At 40.7% G+C, this 25275-nt stretch overlaps 1 protein-coding gene across 1 annotated transcript in view; it reads left to right on the top strand.

Moving 5' to 3' along the window:
* Positions 1 to 25275, top strand: part of CRB1 (crumbs cell polarity complex component 1) — a 77947-nt gene that overhangs the window by 15895 nt on the left and 36777 nt on the right. The window contains 3 exon segments of the mRNA XM_041479615.1: positions 1956 to 2151; positions 5618 to 5757; positions 6972 to 7154. Of these exon segments, the coding sequence (XP_041335549.1) occupies positions 1956 to 2151; positions 5618 to 5757; positions 6972 to 7154 (519 nt within the window).

Genomic DNA, 25275 nt, shown 5'->3' with positions numbered 1-25275 from the left:
CAGAATGTTAGACTGAGGTGAAAATGCAGATCTAATCTTTTCATCTCTCTTCTACACATCTAAGAAAGCCTGACAGCAGACTCAGCGGAGGCTAGGAAGGGATTCCCCCTGTCTGCATGGCAGATCGCATTGCCTGGATGCATTATACAGGGAGAAGTTTTCTTCTGAGGCAACATTGCCGAAGGCAGGTTACTGGGCTTGATAGATTAAAGACATGAACCAAAACAACAACGCTATGTTCTCATGTTAATTGTCAGGCTGTTCTCAGGCCTGTAGTTTTAAATTTGGCTGAGCTGAGGATCAGTTGAACAGGGCTTGTTTTGTCACATGATTTTTAGTGTTCGCAGTAAGCTGTTAACAAGCTCTGGCAGATTTACGGTCACTAGACACACTTCTGCAAACACATTGTTTATAATTACAGTGAATTCACAGGGCAATGACCACAGAGGGACTGCTTACTATATCTGGCTGTAATGTACATTACCATAAAGCCGTAAGAGAGCGTTCCTGGGCTGGGCTCTCGTGGCAGGCTCCCGCTGAAAGTAGTGGTTAGCTGAGCAGTGAACCTTGAACTGGGGGCACGCCACTGGCAGCTTCCCCATCCACTATGTGGTCTCAAGGAACTATTTCTCAACTGCTGAAAATAGGAACTTGCACTTTAATGTTTAAAGGCAACGAAAAATAGTTATGAGTCAACATCTGCAATTTTTGGGTTGGCATTTTAAGATATTTCCTGGTACTTATCCATAGTACAGATTTATTCTTTTAAAACAAAGATGCTCACAAGCATCAACATTAATTATTCATGAAGTGACAGTGCTAAATATTATCCATCTCTGTGTTTTAAGAAAGATGCTCTAAGTTATAATGTACAAATTTCACAGCAGAACAGAGCTGACAAAAGGAGCATAAAGAATTAGAGGTGAGCTCCTAAGTAACTTGCAAGAGTGTTACCCATCATCAAACATGCCTGTTCCCTCTGTTGAAAGTCGACCCTGTCATCTTGTACTTTTACAAAAAAAGAAAAAAAAATAACCCATTCTCAGGGCTGCAGTTTTTCTTTCAAGAAGGAAATACCCCTGTAAACTTTTCAATACTGCAGCTACTTCGACAAGCCAAGTAAAAAATAAGGAAATTCACTTCAAAGCAGCTTCTTCTTTATAATTTGCTACTTTCCATCTGTTTTGTGGCTGATACTGTAGCTGCAAAAAAAACTTGGCAGTTGAAAATTATTTGAAAATATTACTCTATTGCTTCAAACACTAAGTGCATAAGCATACAAACCCCTGAAATAATCAAAGCTGCAAGGCATTAGTTATTAAATTTTCTTAGTGTCTCCTGGTTTGTGCTAGAGATAAGAAAAAGGAGTGTATATTTAATCTGCCAACTATCACAAATAGATGTGAAGTCATGTTAGAACTGATTTATTTCTAGCAATTATCTCTGAAGAGCAGCTCCAAGATTCTGACCAGCTGCAAACATGGCACCACAGACACACTTACTTGCTCATCAATATTGCTTAAAAAAAATTAAGCAATAATCCACTGCTAAACAAGACACTTCCCAAGGAGTTAAAAAAACTGTGAATTGTCCATTTAAAGACCAATTTTAAATGGACTCTTATGAGATCAATAAACTGCTGGTCTCTTCTGTATTATGTAAATAGGATAGTATCATTGCTTGAAAATTAGTTTGTCCTGTCTCCATGTTCAAGCTAACAGAAAAAGTTATTTTACCTATTCTTGTGAAAACAACTGGCTTCTTCTTTTGTACATTCTGCCAAGCCTTGAAAAAACTGGTTGTGCAAAGCACATTGAGGAGGAAATGCCTTTAAAAACCAGGCAACTGCATAAAGAAAAAAAAAAGATTATGTGGCTATTGTACTTCAGGCAGTTCTTGCTGCGATTTCCAAAGCTGTCTCCTAAGCCTGGGGTTTATCTTCTCTGCTTTTGAAGGTACGAACTGTGAGGTGGAAATCGACGAGTGCTTGTCCCAGCCATGCCTGAACGGGGGGACCTGCCACGATTCCCTGGGGAGCTTCTCCTGCTCGTGTGTGCAGGGCTTCCTCGGGGACCTGTGCGGCACCGACATCGACGAGTGCTCCAGCCAGCCCTGCCTGCACGGGGGACACTGCACGGACGGGGCCAGCGGGTAGGTGTGCCACCCTGGGCAGGGCTCAGCCAGGTGTCCCTGGCATGCCTCTGCAGATGGGAATGCTATGGGAGCCTGCCTGGCCTGGCAGCTCATCTCCTTCCACATTCTAGATTTCACTCCTTGGTTCTGCACTAATTTCAGTTTTGATTTGAAAACGATCAAAAAATGCCAGTCTGGTGTCAGAGCCAATAGGACAACAAAACATTTACGGCAAAGACTGACCGAGAAGTGTATTTTTTGTACTTGTACTTTAAATATTTACAACACGCTGTTTTCCTGGCTGTTAGTACTGTCATTTTGATATTAATTCTCTTTCTAATGCGTACCAAAATTTAGTTTTCAAGAAATATGTGAGATTGTATAAAACTGAATTTGCTGACAACAGCTGCCCACACTAACAGACAGAAGGATTAGAAGAGAGGCAGAGAAAAACTGTAGTAACTGTAACCATAGTAATAGATATCATTAGGAAATGTGTCAGAAGCTTTACAGGTATATAGTACAACAGCTACTTGTTCCAAACAACCTGCAGTCCACTGCCAAAAAAGTAACAAAAGTAATTAAAAAAAAAATACAAGGCAAAGGAAAAGTGAGATTCTCCACCTACTATTACTGGCCCCACACAGAGCTCTGGCATTCACTCACCAATACTGGATATTCTGGCTCAGCTTGAGTTTCCCAAACTGAACACACATATGTATATAAGCTCAGTCTGAAAGTTCCCCAGTGTATTCATGCAGGTGCTCCTCTTGCCAGTACAGGATTTGTTCTTAATTGTGTATTTTCCAGTTGTTATAAAGCAGATTTGAAGACTTTGGTGCCCCAAAAATCAGTCCAGAAGTCATGCCAGCAAAAGGTGTGCTTGCCTTGAGTGAGGGGGTAAGAGATCATATTCTGGGAACCAGTTTTTGTGCAGTGTGGTGACATGGCACCAGCCTTGTGGAGCTTCTTTTCAGCAGTACTGAATGGCTCTCAGCAGGACAAAGCAATTTATTATTTCCCAGTGCAGCTAAAGCACGACAGCAGTGGGAGAGGGTCACCTTGGACCTGACTCACTCAGACCTGTGTGGTAACCTGGAAGCCTTTTGAGGATACATGTGTGAGGTGAGCAACTGGGATGCTCATTCAGGCCACACTTAATCCTGCTCAGTTTTCTCCTGGCTTTTAAATCTGAGGTACATGCAAGACAAATTTTAATTGGCTTGTAATACTGTGGGATATCTGGAGAACAACTGGAGCTCTTTCTGTATTTCTTATGTGATGGAAAGGAATGGACAACAAAGCAATTCAAAACAGAAACGTGCCCAGCAACTTCCTTTCTTTTGTGTATTTTTGGGGATAAATGAAGAATTGTGGTATTTAAGCAGGAGTTTTTCTTTTCTGACTAATCTACAGTACAGCTGAGGCTTTGGTGTCTGCCACCAGCGCTCACAGAAATGAGATTAGGAGGCAATGGATTTAGCACAAAAAGCTGTAAATACAAACATCAAACCAAATTCTCTCACAAATTTCAGACTGACCTTCCAGTGATGTTTCAAGAATGCAATGAAGTACAAGTTGACCTCTTAAAAAAACCATTTATTCTTATTTAAACTCAACAGTTTACAGACTTAGCTGGACTACAAAACTTAGTATGCCTAGGCATAGAGGATATCCTGCATTATCCATGTCTTTTTTCCATAGGAAATATTCCAGGAGCTCTAATGTCCATAGGAGATACCATAGGAAAGAATGCCTACATGTACTGCTTTCTGCAGATTGTGAGAACATCAAACAAGAAGTCAAAAAATATGCTAGATAGAGTATCTAAATTATCACTTTTATTACAAAAAGCCATCTGCCTGCTCAGCTGTAGCCTGCTTACAAGCAGGGAACCATCCAGACTCCCTGAAGGTCAACAGCAATGTCAAATGCTAAAAGATACCCAAGAAAAAGGCAAACACGTGGGGCTGCACATTAAGCAGTTCTGGATATTCCTCCCTGGAGTTCTGGATATTCCTCATGATTCTGAACCAAAGGGAAAAGTAGCTGGGACACAGGCAGAAAAAACTTTCACCAAAGCTGAGCAGCACCAAACTGAAGGTGCATGGGAGAAATGTGTGAAAAACTCAGCAGAAGAAGGAAACTTCAGGTTTGAGAACATACCTCAGAATGAAAATTACTCTTCTGATTCACATCTTCCTCATTACTTTTTATATCTGAAATTCAAATGCCACCTGGTCTAAGTCATCTCTGGTTTTGATTTAGGAATAATCCATACACCAGTAATAAACTGGCTGGCCAGAAGTTTCTGCTTATGCACACACTTAAAACAGTGTAGTAAAAAGTTTACACTTTTTGGTCTGTTAGACTGCAGGAGCCAGTTGTTCTCTGATGTTGCTTTATGTTCAACAATTTCAGTTTCTCTTCATACTCCAAGTCTAAGTTTACTCCAAGTCTAAGACTGGGATATTAAGCACAGAAATTATCAAATAGGTATACTGATATCTTGCTCAGCAAGATGCCCTAGGGATGCAATTGCACAATAATGGTGTATCTCTTTAATGTAAAAGAAAATAGAAGAAGAAATTTTTATTTCCTGTATTTTTTTTTTAGGTCAAGATCATACAAGCCTGCACAGTTAACTTGTATCTTGCAAAAGCCTGTATTTTCATATGACATGTACATGTTAACTTTATACTTGATTACCAAAGAAAAGGAATGATGCTTTTTAAAGCACTCAGCTCTCTAGGAAGAAGAAAAAAAAAAAAAAAAAAAAAAAATAAAACTTCCCATAGCACTCAGCTCTCTAGGAAGAAAAAAAAAAAAAAAAAAGCAAATGAAACTTCCCAAAGTGCCAAAGACATTATGGATATCTGCACATTGTTAATTTCTATATGTACACTAGTTTGTTTACTTATGTTGTAGTTGCACTGCTGTCAAAAGGGAGGGGTATTACTGTTGTGATTGGGACTAAGCAAGCAATTGACATTTTTGTTCTAACTTAACAATAAAAGGCTGGTTTGCAGGGGGAAAAAAAAAATCTTATTTTTCTGCCAATGTAATTTCTACCAGTCCAAGAGGAAGGGATACTAACACACTTTCTCCTCCCTTTTAATTTTGTGAATAATGTTAATCCTACAAAATATTTTTTTAAAGCATTGGAAATGCCACAAACTTTTTTTTCTCCCAAAAATTAAAATAAAGAAGAAGAAAAAAGAAGGATCAATAATTCTTAGGGCTGTGTCAAAACCAACCCACAAGCAGTCCTTTTTCCCCAGACAAAACCACATACTTCAGGGAAAAGCTCATTGTTGGTTCCCAATTTCTGCGGTTTCTCCTAAAGCACCAGATGGTGGTCTGAAGCTGGACTCGACCCTGTAAGCTGCGAGCCAAGGCTACACAAGAAGCCTGTGCATGTTTGGGAACAAAGCCCAGATCTCTTGACTCCCAGCCTGAGTGAACATTGCATTCTGTGTTGCAGGTACAGCTGCAACTGCACGGGGACTGGATTTATGGGCTCGCACTGCGAGACCCTCACTCCGCTGTGTTGGTCACAGCCATGCTACAACAACGCCACTTGTGAGGACCATGCTGACAATTACACGTGCCACTGTTGGCCAGGTAAGCTCCAAGTTCTCCTATGCATGTTCCTTGAGTAGCAGTAGACAGTATTTTTTCCACACCCCCCCCTCCCCCCGATATAATGAAAAGTTGAAGCTCCATAACCTCAAAAGTGGCCTCACGTTTACATGGGCTTCACTCATCATAAGGCAGAGCCCTCTGGGTAAGCTGCTTGCTTTTCCAGCTGAGAAGTGATTCTTCTGTATAGCAGAAGTGGGCAAAAGAAAAGGCACCAGCATTATGGTGTCAAGACAGGAGATAAAGCTGGGAGCCATCTCCCAGTTACTTAATCCTTCAAACCATGTGACACTTGCATCACTGCTGCAGCTGATGCTGGTTTTAGTCTTCATTAACCCAACCTTTAAAAACTTCTGTCTGGCAGTGGATTGTCAAACTCACAGGTTGTGTTCTCTACCAGCTGTTTGCAAACAGGTCCCACTCTCCGGAGGGGACGCAGTCTTGAGAGACCACACAACTCTGTCAGCACACAAACTACAAGAAGCCTCTCTAAGGAGTTTGTCTGTGAGCTTACTGAGGATGCGGGAGCACAGACAGCACTGTGAGCCCTAAATAACTCAGTGTTGTCGCACTACACAAGTCTTGGTGCAACAGATAAGGAAAAATTAGGCAGAACCCTTCACATTTTCCAGAATTCAGGGATCATTGCAGCACTTAAACTTCCAGATGAAACACTTTAAAAACACCAAATTATTTACACTCCCTGCCCTCCTCCGCCTTCCCACAACCTGAGAGCATATTACACCACAATGCAGTGCCTTATTACCCACACAAATCTCCACGTTACTGCCTAAAAAAAGCCCCAAACAAATCCTTTATGGCACAGCTCAGCTCACTGATGTGGAGGAGCCACAGCAATGTCCTGCTGCCAAGCCCTGGCAAGGAGCTGCAAGCAAACACTCGCAGCTTCACGGAGCTGAGGCAAACTGAAGCCGTGTGCAGCGACTCTTCACAGGGGATATTCTGGGTCTGGAAGGGAAGAACAGCACACGGAATGACAGAATTGCAGAACAGTTTGGGTTGCAAGGGACCTTAAAGACCATCTAGCCTTCCTGGCACAGGCTGTCCAGAGAAGCTGTGGCCGCCCCTTCCCCGGCAGTGTTTAAGGCCAGGCTGGAGGGAGCACCCCGGCCTAGCGGGATGAGGGGCTGGAGCCGCAGTGTCACAGCCCTGACCTTGTGGCCGTGTCTCCGCAGGCTACGCGGGCTCCCGCTGCGAGGAGGACATCGCCGAGTGCCGCAGCAGCCCCTGCCTGTCCGGCGGCGACTGCCTGGAGCGATCCTGGGCCGGCCTCTACGGGCTCGTCCCGGGGCTGCCGCCGGCCTTCCGCTACGACCGGGCCGAGGGCTACATCTGCCGCTGCCCGCCGGGCCTCGCCGGTAAGGGCCGGGGCCGGGGCCGGGGGGCAGGGCCGAGCGCGGCCCCGCGGAGCGGCACCGCTCCACCGCCCGCGGGAAAAAAACCAACACTCGTGAGCACAGCTCTGTGCTTAGAGTGCAAAAAGAGTCGAATGTACAGCTGGCCGTGATCCTGACAGAGATGCGTCCAGAGCTGCCTTTATTCCACCGCTATTTAGCACAGCCGCAAACCGCTCGGGTTTGGACTGTGTGCTGCTGGGGCTACGGTACTGTTCTGACTCCACCCGCTTGTTCCTTCGTAAGGAACAAAAATATTTAATAGCTATACTAATTTATCCAGCCTTCAATTTCTCATTCCATTCATCTCCCGAGAAGCTTGTAAATTTCATGTCTCGTGAAATGTGTGACTGCTGTCTCCAACATAACAAGTACAAAAGCTTACGGAGAGCACAGCTTTCGCTCTGAATCCTCTACTTATTTTTCTTCAAAGTGGCATCGAGACTTGTTTTTGTTCCAGCGCTTCCCCTTAACTGTCCTTCCCTATCCTGTCACTAAGTGTTGCTGTTGTTCTTTTGTTCTGCTAAGAGAGCATAGTCTGAGGCTTCCACCCAGGCTTTCAGCGTCTGCCAGGCTGTCCCAGGCACCCTCACCTCTTCACATGCCACTGCTTTCTCTTCACCTCCTGTCAGGGATGGCCAGACCTCCAGTTTCTTTTCCTTCTGTCTTGTCCTAAGCTCTGTAAGAGAAACAGAAAGGCGCGTTTTGTTGATTAACCATCCTTTGTCCTCTCATTTCCTGATTAATTGCCTTCACCTGGCTTGTTTGCCTGATTTGGGTCATGATTCTATGGATTTTGTTCATACAGAGGACTTACTCCCAGTCTGAAACTCTTAACGGGTCTGAAAAAAGTGTGTCAGAATGTATGTAAATATATCAATCTTGAATCAATTTTTCAGTCTACAATCTCACCATTCACAATGCAGGACTCTCCAGAGCATGAGGGAACGAAAGCACTGTAGACCCTGACATTTCTACTGACTCGGTATGCAAATTAAATTACATTTTAAAAAAAAAAACATAAGTAAGTTTACTTACATACATACCTGTTGGATGCTATCTATATAGCTTCTCTCTCTGGTCTTTCTCCTTCTCCCGTGTAGCCTGAAAATAAAAAGTGCTCAAAATGAGCCTCAGCCTCCTTGGATGTCAAAAGCTTCAGCACAAAAAGCCTTTAGGCAGGACTGAAGTGATCACCTCCAATCTGGGCAAGCAACTTCTCCAATTATAGCCAAATGATAAATAAGTCCCTAGTTTTAAATCAGACTTAAAGGATATTTAAGATTAGAGTTGATAGCAGTAGTGTGATTCAAGGTAGCAGGTGAATCCTTGATCAAGACCATTTACTGTATGGCGCTTATCTAATGGAGATTAACTGAGAGCCACCTGCAAAAAAGGTCAGATCCTTTCATCTGGATATCAGCATATTTCACTGACACCCCAAATCCTACATTTCTGCAGCTGTAATTCAGGAGTTTTTCCAGCCTTAACACCTGAATTGTTGTATGTGCTTCAGATATATCCCCTCAGATTCGTATTGCAACAGGACAGAGATTTTATTGAATAAACTACATTTGTTTTATTATGCCTCTATCCTCAGTAAAGCATTCATAATAGCTATAATTATTTAATTATAATCATACTTCACCAAAGCAGGTTATATGCATAAATAGTAATCCACATACCCTGCATTGCCTGATCCAAAAGCCATTGAAATCAGTGGAAAGATCTAATCTAATGCTGTATTGACAACTGAGGATTCTTGTCAATATGTAACAAGCATCTTTGAACTTACTGGATAAAATTACAAACAATTTAGTATAACTGAACTGAAAAACAGAATATCCACCTTTTGGACTACAGTTTTAAATCTAAGGGCAGGAGATAATGGAACTTAAATAAATGTTTAGGTCAGGATAAAATATTTTCCTCAGAAACTGGAGAAAGGAATAAATATTACTGGGCAATATCTTGCTACAGATAGTGATTTTTTCAGGTGACTTGAAAAATAGTTAGTAGTCCTACTGAAAGTCTTAAAAGGATCAAATCTACAACCAAAATTATTTAGACAATTTGATTCTTAAATATATAAATCCCAGTCTGGAGACTTTATCCCAGCTAGAAACTCTTTGAGGACATTAGATATTCCTTAGCCAGATCTAAGATAGAAAATTTTAGCACAGGTTCTACAAAGGGTTAAAGTTCTCCTTTTAAATCAGTGTTTGTGGATACTCAGATTTCAAGAGGTCTCAGTACTTCTGCAGTAGCAAGCCCTAGCTTTTTTTATATTACCTTGGCATGCTGGCCCCCTAGCACAACAGTACTTTTAATAAATTGGGCTTTCATTTAAAGGTCTTGTGATTTGTTGCTGCGAGGTAAAAGGCAATAGTTACCCTAGAACTGTGTCCTTTCATACTGTGGATATATTGTATTGCTCTAGCACTGCACCTTTGTTAAAAAGGCTGTTATTTGAAAGGTTAAACTTTTCACTCCGCTCATGAAAACCTGTGAGAAAGGAGAAAGGCAGAGCTATGGATTTGGTAGTGACTCATTTCACCAGGTTGTAATAAACTTAACACCATGTCAAAATTAGAGAGCTCCTGAACTTGCAAGGTCTACCAAGTGACACATTCCAGAGTGGAGCGGAGCCCAAGGAGCAGCGAGTGTACCAGGCAGGCAGGTCCTGCTCCTGTGCCTAAAACTCTGAGCAGGGAGACAGTGCTGGGAGCAGGGATGAAGTGCATGCATTTTCAGCTCAGTGAGGAGGAGGAGAGCAGCAGAGCCCACTCTCCTGGCTGCAGGCAGGGTGCCTGCTGTCACACACGAGTGCTGGCTGCTGAGGGCCTGGCCATGCTGCTGTCTTGTTAGCTGCTGTGTGCCAGCTGTGCCACCAGCGCTGCTGCTTGCTTTGGCACCAGGAATTCCTAAATGGTTTTTGGCCTTTTCGTTTGTCTTGTTTTCTGTTTTTCCCTTTTAAATTTCCTTGGCCCTTTTCCCAGCCTGTTGGACTACTGCAAGAGAAATGATATGATCAGACTGGTGTCGTATGCATATTGAATTCCTGCCATATGCATGGGGGAAAGAAACTGTCTCCCAGAGCCAGAAGATGAGGCAGATAAATGGCCAGTATGGGAGAGTGCTGAACACTCAGCTAAGTGAAGAGAACCTCAGGCCAGACACTGAACTGGGAACGTCATGGGACCAGTTCTTAGAAACTGAATTATTTGGGCTCTCATTCTGCACTTAGGGCAGGGTGACAGAACCACAGAGCACACAGAGTTTCTATCTCCCTGCATGTTTGTAGGTGCTGCTGTAGCCAGAGCACCACCAGATATCAGGGCAGACTGAGCCAGCCATCCTCCTCTCCCCTGCCTCTGACAGTGTGGGACAGACATAAATATTATTTATGGGTAGTGGGTAGGACCATAGGCACATTACCACTCACTTGGGACACTCAGAATACATACATATATTTTTATAACTATAAAAATAATTATGTATCTTCTTTTTTTTTTATACCTTAACCATCCACACAATAATCACACAGCTGCCATCCTCAGCTATATAAAGTTTATATGACTTTAAAAAAATTAAATCAAGGAGATGAATAATAAAGATCTCATCTCCAAAATCCAAAATTTATATTTTCATTTATTTCTTTAGCTGTCCTTCAGCTGTTCACACCATGGTAGTCAATCATTCCTCCATTATACCAGGTTAATTCAGTTTATGTCCTGGCCAGTCATCACAGTTTAAAAGGTTATTTTCTCTTTATTCCAAGACTTTAGAATAAGACAAAGTTGATCAAGGAAAGAATGAGGACAAAAAAGGAGAAAATACAGAGAGAAAAAGCAATTTTCAAGTTAAGAAGCTTTCAAGAGCGCCACTCCTCTTTTCAGTGGGACTCAGGCTTCTCCCTCAGGGAAGAAAGGCACTAAAAATTAACAGGTCCAGAGGTACTGTTGGCTAATTAGTATTCCCATACAAGCAAAGTTTCAAGAAAGAAAATGTCGATACCATGAAATATCCATCAAAATTAGCTGGTTTAAGGAAAAAATCCAAGTATATTTGTGTGTACTACACAGATGAATTGCTGAAAAAGTAGAATTAGGGCTTGAGATCTCTCTTTCTGTCTGGACTACTTACCACTGTGGAGCCACAGAGAGGCTGTAATTGGCATGCAAACACATTTCTTCACTGCCCAAACTGCATTGACAGTCAGTATAGATCCCTTTTTCACTGCTGGACTGCTGTGAAATGTTCCCTTGCAAAACCAGCTCGATGGTGTTGGGCAGATGTGCGGCACAACATGAAAAATGTGGCTGTTCTCTGAGCATGGCAGTCACTGCTTTCCTGGAGAGATTCCTACAGCGCTGCCCCATCTCTGTCCCAGCCCCTGTGATCTCCACATGTCCCTGGGTTCAAAAGCACAGGGGGAAGGAGGAGGAGCAGCTCCTGCCCCTGCTCCCAGCCAGTCTCCAGGGCCTCCAGCATTCCATGGGCAGCATGGGCATGGGCTGGACCTCACAGGATGCCCTCAGGGCCTGGCAGGCACCTACTGCCTGTAAAAACCCTACACCAAACAGACAATTAGCACTTTAAAGTACTTTTGCAACTCTGCTAAAGTCTCTGATCTTGAAAAAGCATTTGGACAAGCTTTTAATGATTCTACCCACTAATACTTTTTAACATTTCTTCAGTTAGGAGCATCCTGGTAAGGGGATGTTCACATTGTCATAAGAATTGATTCCTTCTCGGTTGGCTCCACTATTTCTGCCACAGAGTTCTTCCTTCTCTCCTTTTTTCCTAATTTTTGGAAATGATCAGAATATTCTCTTCAAAAGACAAAGTGTGTCCTTTACCACTGGTCTGTGGTCTGTTCCAGGGGGCAGCTTTCAGGCCCCAAGAATGAGGCATGCTCTCTGGCTTCTTGCTTGTCTCTTCATTCACAATCAAACTGCTTTCTTTGCAATAAGCACTAATGATTTGTCACGTGCTTAGCTCCCAGACCAAGCACACTGTTAGCAATCACAGTGTGATTACTCTTTCTGGATAGTTCTCCAGAAGGAGAGCCAAGGCTGAGCTCACAATTCACACACTCTGTAAGGTAATGGCCGTGCAAGGGCAGCAATACCTCAGAACATTGTGGGCAGCACTGAAGTTGGGTTGCAGCTGGAAGAATTTATGGATCTGTCATTCCTTTATCAGTTACCATTACAGAACTAGTGGGACATTTCAATTTCATTTCTACTGCAGGTAGTGTTCCTCTTGAACAATTTTAAGAAATACCATTTAGTAAAAGAAAGTGTAATTTTTACATTCTTTCACCATATAAATCACCACAGCAACTAAGACTGACTTGTGTTTTTCATGACAGCTCTTTCCTTAACAGCCCATATCTTGAGACACTTTATGAAAGCCTAATAGCTTTTTTTTTTTTGGCAAAAATTAATCTTCTTATTACTTAACTTGTCCCCTGCATGGCAGCAGACTGTGAGAGCGATTGCTTGAAGGCATTGACTCTACCTGTAATAGTTACCTAGTGTTTACCACTGGTTAAAAAATCCTGATTTGGTGGAAGACACTTCAGAAAAGAGTAGCATATGTCCCTAAATGTTATTAATAACACCTGAAAACATTTCTGTGATTACAGTATTCTGCAGCTTGGGTTTCACTCACTAGAATTTGAATGTTTGAGTATTATCTGCACTTTTAGAAAAATAGAATAAGGTCCAATAGGGTCATAATGAATGACATTGCTTCGATGAATAGTGGAATCTCACAGCTCATGAAGGATGTGTTTGTACATCATTATCAGATCCACTTACCACAATTAATGTGCTCCAAGTAGAGACTGAAATAGTTTCAGATCCTAGAAACAAAATATGCACCTAGCATGGGCACTGACTGTGCAGAGGACTCTTTGTAGTAAAATAAAATTTAGCTTTATTGAGAATTTCTGCTTGTCCCTGTTATTTCTGTTATACAAGGGAAGTTTTTGACAGAAAAGTGATTTTACTGGTAGTGCCACTCTGTTAAAATTTAGCAAAAGCTGAACCATGATCATTAGGAAATGAGCTCTCGAGCTTTTTGTGACAACTCTTTACAGAATTAGCTCCCAAACCTGGTTTGTAGCACTGGGACTTATATATTAGGGCTCTGATATCGGAGCCTTGATATACCTATGTATATTTTTTAATGAGAAATATGTATTACTCTCTTATAAGTCTCTCTCCTTTTTGCAAGTTGCAACTAGGAATGCAAAGACATGTCAGCCATCACTTCTGCATTATTCAGTACCAAAGGAGTGCACAAAGGTCAGATGCTTTGGGGTGGTTTTTTTTAGTTAGAAATATATGATATTCAAACATTAGGAAGCATCTACCATTATTATTTTCAGAGCATGCATAGAGCTTTATGCTTTTAAATTTGACAGCTGACCCATCATTACTACGATCTATTTTCTCTAGTTGCACTGATATGCTAAGTTGTATAATGTAGTCCAGTGTGATTGACAGAGCCTGGAAGCAGTGGATATTTTGAATCTGGCACATCTCTCTGTGTTAAACAGTGTTGCACATAAACACTTTTTAGCATGAAAAGCTTTTTCCTTGAAGGGAAGGAGGAGGGGATGAATGGCTTTTAATCCATAAGCCCCCAGATCTTGCAACACACAGGCAGATAATGTCCTTAGATTTAATGAATTCATGTGTCCAGTACCTGGAAGAAAATGCTTTAAAAATAATTAAAAATAAGGCAGTTGGATATTGTTTGACATCAGAAATAATGCTTTTTAAGCACCTGTTATTTTTCTGACATTCATTCCTGGTGGGTCATTCCATCGTATGATTGACTACTTGTTAAATCAAGTCTATCCAGTAAGAATTTTCCTCCTGGGACCTTCTTCAAGCACTGCCTACTTACCTTTTTGATTTCTTTCTTAAATCTCTGGATAAACCTTTCCTAGCCTTTTTAATTGGCATAACTCATGTATTTATAGCCTCTCCACAAACCAATTTTGCCACCTCTTGACTGAGCTAATGAACCTGCTCAATTCTGTCTTCCTATATTGAAGAATCTCTCTGGCCTTTTAATTTCTTTCTTGTTTTTTTTTTTTTTCCCCCAGCCCAGCAGTGTTACACACCTGATGGCACAGGCTACCACTAATGAGAGTTGAGTTTAAAGTGTGGTCTGAGTGATAGCCATGCACAAACCTGTGTGAAATCAAAGGTACTGCACACACCTGACAGCAGAACTTTGCTTGTCTCCTTTGGAATTGGATTGTCCATCTCAGGACAATACTTTTTAGCACTGCTTTGTGTAAGACTGCATTGTCCTGTTTCAGTTACAGGCAAATTGCAAAGTTAAGCAGATGCACAACTTCTGCCCAAACAGAAAGGAACTTTCTTTAAATCTACGCATCTAGCTTTCACTGCTCTGGAGAAAGTGCTTGGCAAGTAGACAGGAAAAAGAAGACATGTGCTATAGGACTAATATATTTTACTTTCTCAATACTTTTTAATTTATGGCATATTTAAGGTCAAATGTCAAGTGATAAACAAAATTACCTGATTTAATAGTTCAGGGTTTTGTTCAACAGATGATTTCAAAACAAGCCTTAATAACGTCACCATTGTGAACCCCATTAAAATCTAGTTTATTGGAAATACACTAAATTATACAGCCAAACATTTAAGAGGCATTACTTCTCTTTCCTATCATAACAGAGGAGCATGGGAAAAGCTGGTAGAGTTCAGTCAGGAAAAAGCACATGGGCTGGTTGTTCTGAACCATGTGCATATAGAGTAAATGTGTTTTTACACATACGTCCTAATACATAAAGAAATACACACAGGTGTAAACACATACATAACAGCTAATTCAGAGTACTTTATTCCTCTGCTTATAGAAAGCCTTACTAGTTAAAAAGGTCCCCAACTTTCATTTTTTGCTATTTTGAAGGGCACAGTTTTCTGGCTGGATTTTTTTTGGGGTGAGAATTTGTCTTCATTCCTTTCTGCAAAATGCGTGATCTTTGCATGCCAAACCTGCATATACTTATTACGTTGACAATATTGACCTACATTGAGATAAAAAATTAAAGTATGCAGGCTGCTGTTAAACTGCTATAATATAAATGGTATCATGCCATTCATCACTTTGTTTACAAACTAAACACAGCTTAGCATAACCTTGTATTACCTTGCTAAAAAAGTATCAGCTGCTGGGAAAACATGCAATTTGTTAGGATTGGAATCAGCATTTTGGTACCAGCAGAGCTCTGAAAACCAGGTCTCTGTACCCCTTCTGTACCTGTGAGCCAGCAGAGGGAGTGAGAAATGCTGTCCATGTCCAGTGTCTGTGAGACATTCCTGAGCTCTGGCTAGAGCTGCTGTGCCAGGGCTGTTCTTGCAGCCTGATCTGGGAGCTGCTGCTTCCCAAGGACTTTGTGATGAGCCCTGTTTGCTAGTGCAAATTCTTAGTGGCAGTTTTCAGCTTTTGCTCCACTCAGATTGGTTAGAAGAATCTTCTATGGGAATCTCAGGGATATTGGTCTGCAGCCAGACATGCAGAGTCCACCCAGGGCTGTAAAAGCTATGGAGAAAGCAAGCACCTTGGTTTTGAGTAGAAAAGAGTAATTTGGTGATCCAAACAGGACTATTCCTAGTTAAAATTTCGTAGCACATTGTAGGCTTGGCTTTCACACAAGAACAACAAATTAAGAATTTTACTAATTATGTCAGTGGTCCTGCTCACAGACTATTGGGCTGAAGGGAGGCACCCACAAAGAATTTTGCACCCTTCTTGACAAAAGAAAAACCTCAGGAATTGTGCTAAATGTTCATGTTTTCCTCTTTGTACTTAAAATATCAGCAAAGGACTATTTCAGACCCTTACATAAGGTTCCCATAATGCCAGTGGCAGGAATGACATCAGTTTTTAAAGCATAAAAGGCACCTCATCTAGGCTTAGAAATGTCAGTAGTAATTACAAACTTTGTTTTCAAGTATAATCAATTCTTTATTTATGGTGTGAAATATTTTTTACCCTTTTGAACTTTCACCATTCTAAGCCAAGCAATATTGTTGGCATGTTCCTTTAAAAATAATTGCTTCTGGACTGAGAAATTGAATGTCAAGTTCCAAGTTGATGTAAATTAAATGGGTTGCATTAATAGTCTGGCCCGTGGTAGGAGTGAGTGTTTCGATTCTGGGTTTGACTTCAGGACATGACCTCTTGATCACACAGGTCAGCACAGATGGGAAATATTGAAGAGGTACCCCAGGTTGACATGGGGAAGAAAGTGTCTAGAGCTGATGTATCACAAACTGTCTGATCCATTAAACAGAAGCAATGTCAGGCTCCTCAGAGAATAAAGCTTAGTTGTCATAGGTCATTACGCTCTTCAAAAAAAGGGTTGGAAGGAAAGTCATGATGATGGAAATCCTCAGGGCTGTCATGTACACATAATCTTCTAAACCTTCCTGGATTAACACTGCCAAGCCTGTGTACAGGGGAATGGGGTAAGGAACCCTAATATTAACTCTTAACTTCTACAGTGTGATTATGTGTCAGATTTCCCACCTGTAGTGTTAAAAAGAATTATTTTACTAGATGCAGCATTTTGAAATGGAAAGCAGGACATCTATACAGCTGAGAGTCACACTTATGTGACCATGTCTTGAGAAGAGTTCCATCGATGAGAACAACCCCATCAAAGAGAAGGAACAGGTGAATTGGGGTGAAGTTTATATATTGTATTTTAATTGAAGGCTATCTCCTGCTTTAAAACTGGCTTTCCTTTCAACTTCTGAGCAACCCCAGCTCTCTCAGTCTCTCCTCCTGACAGATTTTTCAATTCCTCAACCCCTTCAGGGCCCTTGGCCAGACCTGCCCCAGTGTCACTGCTCCTTTTTTGTACGTGGGGAGAGCAGAGCTGGGCTTGGCAGGGTCTCCCTGGTGCTGAGTAGAGGTGAAGAGTCACCTCCCTTGACCTGGTGGCAGCACAATTCCCAACACAGACCAGGAATGTGTTGGTCTTCTCTGCTGCCAGGCCCACATCTGCCTCATGCCCAGTCTGCTCAGAGCATGGCAGAGCTGCTTTCCTGCCAGCTGGCCCCAGCTTCATCTGCTGGATGGGCTTGGAGGGTGAATCCCTTTGCACAATTCCATGTGCTTCCTGAAGATTACCTATCTCCCCAGTACAAACTCTCAGGTGCATAAAGAACTCTTTCTAATTTTGTATCCACAAATGTACACACACACATATATATATATATATATATACACAGTTCCCGTTTTAATTATTAATAAATAAAAAGATTGCTTTAATGCTTTTGGTGGATTGGACTCAGGAGTTTTGCAGTTTGCTGGCAATTAATTAGCAGTGATGAGTCCCAGGTCTAAGGTCTTCTCAAGGACATAAAGAATATGTTGGGATTTTGAGTAATAAAAATGAGCTGATAAAGTGAGCACTGAAACTAATTTTATGTGATATACTACATAAAAGCTCTTACATTAATTGTTCCCTGTAGCATCTAACTCTTAATTATACAGTGTTTGCTAATAAGAGGAACAGGTGATAAAGCCCAGAATTTTTGTGTCTGTTCATTGGCACTGTTTGAAATAAACTCAGAGGTGACTCTAGTAAGGCACAGCCTGCTTCTGTTTAGGGGCCTGGACTGATTTTTTCAGGTACAAGGAGAATTTCAAAGAAGTTAAGCTAGTCTTTTACTGATGACCTGGATGCTGATACCTTTAAAAATATTTGAATTAACTTAGAAAAGGACTTCTGTTGATTGTGTAAGGAGAACCAGCTTAATGAAAACACTTTCCTTCCCTGTCTGACAACGAACTTTGCACTTTCAATAAACAGTCTTGGAGAGAAGAAAAAAAACCTGGTATAGACAGCTAATTTATGCTGATAATTAACTGCTAGAAGTAGATTTGGTGGATCTGATTCAGATTGCTCTCCTACTGCTGTAATTCTTCGAGTCTGGCTGTGCTAACAACATGACACTAATACAGAGAATTATAATGATCAATACAATTATGGCTGTAGTCTCTGTCCTGTGGGGACTATTTTTTCTTAACAAAGAGGGTTCAGAATCTGTTATTAGACCTGTTTGTGAGGCCAGAACATCATGGTAAATCACTGCCTGTAGTACCAAATAAAGAAAACTACTTAAATGCTGTACTGTGAAAAAGTCTGCACAGCTACAGAAGTGAACTGTAAAACATAAAGACATAGAAAAAACTGGATTTAATCTAGCTAAATCTCATACCTCTAATATGGTGCAGGAAATCCCCCAGCAGGCAGCCAGGATTCCATGGCAAGCACACACAGTCCTAGCTGTGCTGTCCCTCTGCCATCAGGATTGAAATGTGACCGGGCAAAAATGAAGCCAGCCTGGGTCTCAATCTTCCCAGCCTTGAGAGGGGTTAGGCATATGAAACCTAGGATGAACAAAGGTACCATTTAGATGAGTTTTCACACCAACACTGCAGGGAGTGAGGGGAATGAACACTCCTCCTGAAGTGAAAAGAGGTATGATCCTCTGCCCTTCCCACTGACATGGAGCAGGACTGAAAGATCACAGCCCAAAATCTCAGCATCTACAATCTGCATCTACATCTGCTCTAGAGCAGGTCACAGCTTACCCAGGAAAGAAAACACACATAAAAATAATAAAAAGTGGATAATTCAGCACAAAAAGCTTGGATTTTTTTTCTGTATTTAAAATTATAATAAATAATGTAAATATATATACTCTAAGAATAGAGAAATGTGATTATACACAGCATAGCCATGCTCTTTATACAGTTATGCTGTGCACAGCTCAAAACACATGCAGCACAAACATGTTATGTGCAGTCACCCATTCATATTTTACATTTTTCTATTCTCACATCTCCATTATCAATTAAACTCTATAGGTCCTATTAAAATTATGATTTTCTGGCCTTCTGGCTGTTTCAGTTTGTTTCAATAAGGACTGACAATGAAGTTATGTAAACACAGTCACTTTTGCATGTTGTGGAAATTCACATTAGTTATAAGAAAATGAGAAAATCCCACAAATGACTGAAATTTTCCAGAGTGCCATTTCCAGGGCAGAAGCCATTTCACACTAGGCAGCACAGTGGCTGTGCTTGCCTAACTCAGTTAAAACAAATAGGAAACAGCCAGCAAGAGACAAGGTAGAAAATCCCTTTTAGGGGAGACAAGACACTGAGTACATTTCTCAATGGTTCTGTTCATCAACAGCCAGCACTCTTTTAAAGCCCTTAAGTGTTTGTAGGACAGAAAATTAATTTGTTTCCTAACTCCAAAGTGAATCATATGCTCCAAACAGATTTTCAAGTCAATGAAACATGACCTTGTATGATCTAATTAAACAACTCAAAGGTATTGGTTGTTTTAAGATCCCTCTGGATATACTTCAGTTCAAATACACACACATCATCTCAATGTACAAGCTCATAAATCTACAGAAAATGCAAATCAGATCATTAATGCTTTGAATTTGACAGTCTTGCCACTGTTTTCTAAAAGGTAATACATGAAAATTTCCTGGATTACATACTCTTTTTTCCAACTTACCGAGCACACCAGAAAAACCCCATACTGGAAAGCAGAACACCAAATATCTTTCTTTGGCTTCTAAATATCTGGTCCAGAATCAGGTATAAAATTACAAATTCTCTGAAACCTGCTATTACAATTTCTTCTCTGGATGATGTCCTGACCCTTTGAGTGGAGCACTGGACCAGATGATGACCATTGAATGTCCCTTTCAATGTAAATTTTTTCTAGGAGTCTGTCTTAATTCTCTCTGTGTTTTGTGAATTGACTTCTCTGCTCCAGTTCACATGGCTGTTTGATTACAAAAAAAATATTTATGGCTAGTTTTTTTCTAACTTTGCTGTCTCTGGTCTCCTTTTCCCACTCCCAATTTTAGCCCAGGTCTCTGTGTAGATCTTGTATATGATCTGCAGCCTTTCTTAGCATCCCTCACACATCCTATATAGATGGATGGCCATACACACATACTCTGTTCTCTTACTACCCTCAAATGCCCACGTGTCTGACAAGAATTCTGTCTCAAATGCCAACACAAGTATCTTTGGGGTTACCACTGATTCCCATATTTTTATTTCCTTTTCCCCAGTAACATCTTTCACTACTTTTTCATCTCTTTAGTCTCCAAAATCTTACCTACTCTTTTTTCCATCACCTTTCTCTACTCTAACCTATCACACCCTGTAGTTGTGTTCTCCCTCCTCTCTTCTCCCCTTCCTATCTCCTACCATCAGCATGGCCATAGCTACAACACGTTTGTGCAGCCAGAAAACCCACTCCAAAAGGATGCTGCCTGGGAAAACTGGGCTGCCACCATCTGATTTTCTTCCTCGCCTCCATCACTCCAAATGATTGCCACACCGGGACATATTTCTTCAACGCGTTTTTCTTTTACTCCAGATTCAGACCCTAATCCCACAATTGGATCCACATGGCTGGCTGTGCGAATTGAGATGGGGGCTGGAGGGGTAGGCTGCAGGCAGCAGCGTGGCTGTGCTGCCCTTGCAGGACACGGTGCTGGCCCTTGCCAGGCAGTGTCCCCTGCCCCGGCCGTGGTGGCCGCGCTCGGGGCCCTCCGGCTGCCCCGTCCACCCCGGAGCTGCAGCCAAGCCCAGCCCGGACGGCTGGTTCCAATATTCCTAAAATAAAATAAACACACCAGATCTCACTAAACAACTAATCACCTATGGCATGTACATGATTTTCTTCTTCTCTATTTTTTTTTTTCCTTTTCAAATGAAAACTGTTTTAGGTGTGACAAAACATGTGAAACAAGTGGAAAAACATTTCCAAGTACTTTTGCTCTCAGGAACCTTTACTGATTGAAGAGATTAAGGGATTGGGGGTTTTTACTACTTTAAAAAAATCCATTTTTACTGAAAATTCAAACTAGTCTATGAAGCTTCGGGCCAGCAACATTTAAAAAGATTGAATTACAGCATGCCATTCTGAATATAGCACATTATGAATTCCATATCCCTCAGTTAGAGTGACATATTTAATGATTAAGCCAAGCCACTCAACCCTATTTCTATTTTTTTTTTTCCTAGCCAGTATTAACTTTATACATACATTTCAAATGGCAAGAGGAAAAAAATAGCAGAATAATGAATTTGTCTGCAATAAAGGAATAACTAGCAAGGTCTGACAACTTTAAGAAATTAGAGGTCTGTGTGAAAGGTATCATGTGCAAATTAGCCCAATGTTAACAAATGCTTATTACCCTACTATTTAAAAAAAAATCCCGTTTTCCATGTGCTCCAACTCTACTCTGTATTCTGTCCTTCATTTTACACAAGCTTTTCTTGTCAGGAGAGCAACAGAAATTGCCATGCAAGATCAGAGCACTGGTCACATTATGTTCAGTATCAAACATGAGCCAATTCTTTACTGAAGAAAAATAGGTGAAAGAAAAAAACCACTTAAATACCCTTCCCTTGCTCTGCACTGATGTACATAAGAGCAAAACTTCCTTCCTGACCTGCATGGTGACTGATTTATACCCACAAGCATGGGGTTTAATTACAATGACACAGAGATGGTCAATTTATTTCCTTGCGCTTACTCACTTATGAACGTGCACTTCCTCCTTCCAGCAAAAAGTAATTATCTCTTTGCAATTATCTGCACAGATGTGGCAAAGTTAGAATTTTCATGATTGTCTGCTAAAACCTGGGGCACTGAAGAATATGTGCTCTGCCAGATCTTTCTGTTGGCCTCAGGACTAATGAGCCCCTTGAAGAGAGACTTGTTTGCGCCTGGGGTAGGATTTTACAACAGACGTTTCCAAAACTCTGAAATACAGGTGGAGGAGGTGCTATTGCAAACTCTTTGTCTTCCATAAAGTATACTCTGAGGGGGATGCTAAATTCTGAGTTTCTCCAAGGTTTACTCCTGCTTGCATTTGATACCTGTATGTGTAGAGATAGATACCTGTATGTGCAGGCATAGTTTGACACACCTACAGCTCAATTGCTGGGAAGTATTTCATTCTAGGGAGGAACAAAACCATGGAAAAATAGATGTGCAAGGGTCAGGCATGCAGGTATCATTTGGGCTGCCTGTGGGTCTAAGGTAGCATCTGCTGGCTTGTGTCTCACTGCATTTTTGTCTCTAACCAATACTGAGGGATCCACAATAGAGTTTATGGCTCCCAGTGGGCATCATATGCAAAGGCTTTGCCATCTTATTATCATTAGAAATATTTTCTTAGAGTGTGACATGGATGCTCCTTGTGCAGGCCAAGCTGTGACTTTTCCACATGTTTACTGTGGTCTCATGGCACAGAGTGCTCTCTTTTCTACACTGAAAAACTCTTACCATGTCCCATTTCCTCTGCTTGTCTTTTGACTGAACAACCCTAGTTTTTAAACCTTTTCTCATAAGCCATTTGTTGTTGACCTGTGGTCATTCTCATTGCTCTCCTTGAATTCTTCCTAATTGATCCAAATCTTCCTTGCAGTGCAGAACTTAAAGTGGCCTCCGTGAAATTGAAGCATTGTAGACTGAAAATATTGTTCCACCTGATTGCTAATTGTTCTGGCCTGAATAACTATGGAGACGATAGAAACTGAGTGAGCTCTTCTAGAATTGAATACAATATCTTTCAGACCATTTCTCAAATTTCTTATGTTCACCTATAAAAGTCATTTTATCTGTAAAAAAATCAAAAGTTTCACTTAACCCTGCTTTATCAGAAAACTTACCAGGCAAGCTTTCTGAGCCAATATCCACATTTTTTTTATGAAAACCCCAACCAGAGCAAAGCCAGGACAATCCCAAATCCCAGTTTGACAGGGAACTTCTGACAATTACTGTCTGGGCAGGATTACACAAGTTTTATACCTGCTTTATGGTGGTTTCACATGGAATTTTCTCTTTGGTTTGTATATGATAATGTTATTAAACACAATCTCTGACTGTAATTAGAGTCTGCTCCTGGCAGATTTGTTCAAACTCCCACCACTGGTTCTGGCATGGCTTTGGGCCATTTGCTGGATACCCTGCTCCAAAGTTCCCCTGTCTCAGTGTGCCACAAGCCCCGTGGTGTCACTGAGCTGTAAGAGCAGATGTCTGTCCTCACCTGTTGTCCCCTCTGTGTCTGCTCATAACCATCCCTCAGAGTCACACTGCAAAAGGAATGACAGCTACTGAGAACCTCCAGCTTCTTCTTGCAATATTCAAAATAAAGTGCCCATTAAATATCAAACTACAGCATGAGATGTCTGACAAGCACTACTAATCGGGTGCATTCACGCTAACTTATCAAAATGATTTTTTTTTTAAGCTGCCTTACTCACCTTTCCAAGAGCCTGGGTGAAATTTTTACCTTTTAGTATTTAAATGTATTATAGGAAAACTCAATTGATGCCTGTGTCAGAGGCTGGAAGAAGCAGCAGCAGCTGAGCATCTCCATAAAAGCAGTTGTGAACTGTAGATTAAATGAATCCAAATTTGTGTTCTGTGTATGAGTCTTTTGGTGAACCTAAACCCAAATGTGACACAAGGTCAGGAATTTTCTAATTAGTGAATAAATTAGTTAGAAGAAATTGATAAACATAAGTGACAAAAATAATGTCTGCTGCTAAAATTATCACAGAAATAAGTAGTTAAATCTCCTGAACTCAAATTTCCTCTCATTAAATTTGGTCTAAATCAAAATGTGCTGCTCAAGAGCTGAAGAAAAAAATGTTTTAGTAAATTATTTTTTACATGTCTTTAGCACATTCAAAAATCTAGAGACATAGACTTCCATTAAGTAGAGAGAGCAAATGGAACAAAAATACTTTATAAAAAAATAAAAAAAACAGGATCAAATTTTAGATCCTTTCTATCTGCTTATTGAGATGTACAGTTTCTCTGAATGACAGTGACCATGACAGAATTGATCTGGATTAACAAACCTTTTGAAAGGAAAAAAAGTCTTAAAAAACAATACCAAAACAACAAAAAAAGTGACCAGTCAGTTTTGAATGAATCCTAATAATAGCATTTCTGTGAAACAGAAACAATGTTCAGTGTGAGCACGAACTTGGAGAAGAAAGAATTTAAATAGGATACATATCTATTGTGTAAGCAGTTTAATGGGTCTTACTTTAAGCCTTGTTGATCTGGCTTGGGCAAAATACACCATCAGACTACATCAGCAGGTACAGAAGTGGAGCAAGCTAATCCTGGAAAGGAAGCCTTTATAGTAAGAACTGGTGTGAATTTTACAGAAATTTACTCTGTCAACTGCTTAAGTGCTAAACGATCTTTTTCCTTCGGAAATTTTCCTGCGGAAAAAGATGGTTGCAACTAGGATACAAGTTTACATCATTTTAATGACAATGTTTACAGGTAAATATTTTCTTTTTGTGAATTTGAATGTGTACTTAGACTGTATTGAATGTGTAGAACCTTATCCAGATTGCTTGCTTGTAGTTTCTTGATATTTATTTAGGGTCAGGGGACTGGAAAGGCAAAAGGCTGTAAGCAGATTTCTAACCAAAGGTGTGTATCAAAAGTGTCATTTGGATAATACTTTTATAACTGCTTAATCCAAAGGAAAATCAGTGGCATTCAGCAGAATTGTGCTTGAATAATTGCTTTTGTCATCCTGCTTCTGTAGGAAATCTTTGCTGTTAAATTTGAAAGAGAGAGTTTAATTAAGAGGTTAACAGTAAGAAAATAGCCACCATATAGTAATAATGTGTTAGTGAAAAAAGGAGACAGGTGAGTAATGCTATCAAACTGAATCAAAGGAACTGTTTCATCTCTGTTTTGGAAAAAAAACCAAAACTTTACAGGTGGGAAAAGTAATAATCTTTAAAAATATTCACATTATCTGAAATTTTATGTCAGGGTGTAATATATTTAGAGGAGAAAATGCTGTATGATTCCACTTACTTTTTCCCTTAAAAACATGAATATACTTAGCTGAGTTAATGCATCTAACCACTGGGAAAAAATGGTTGCCTTTGCACTTGTTTTGGTATGTCTTACATCTTTTGAGAATACTCC

This window comes from Pyrgilauda ruficollis, unplaced genomic scaffold (genome assembly GCF_017590135.1).
Source record: "Pyrgilauda ruficollis isolate IOZ18807 unplaced genomic scaffold, ASM1759013v1 scaffold49, whole genome shotgun sequence".
NCBI classification, from domain to species: Eukaryota; Metazoa; Chordata; class Aves; order Passeriformes; family Passeridae; genus Pyrgilauda; species Pyrgilauda ruficollis.
Note: the sequence above shows the minus strand (reverse complement) of the source record. Positions and strands in the feature narration are given on the sequence as shown.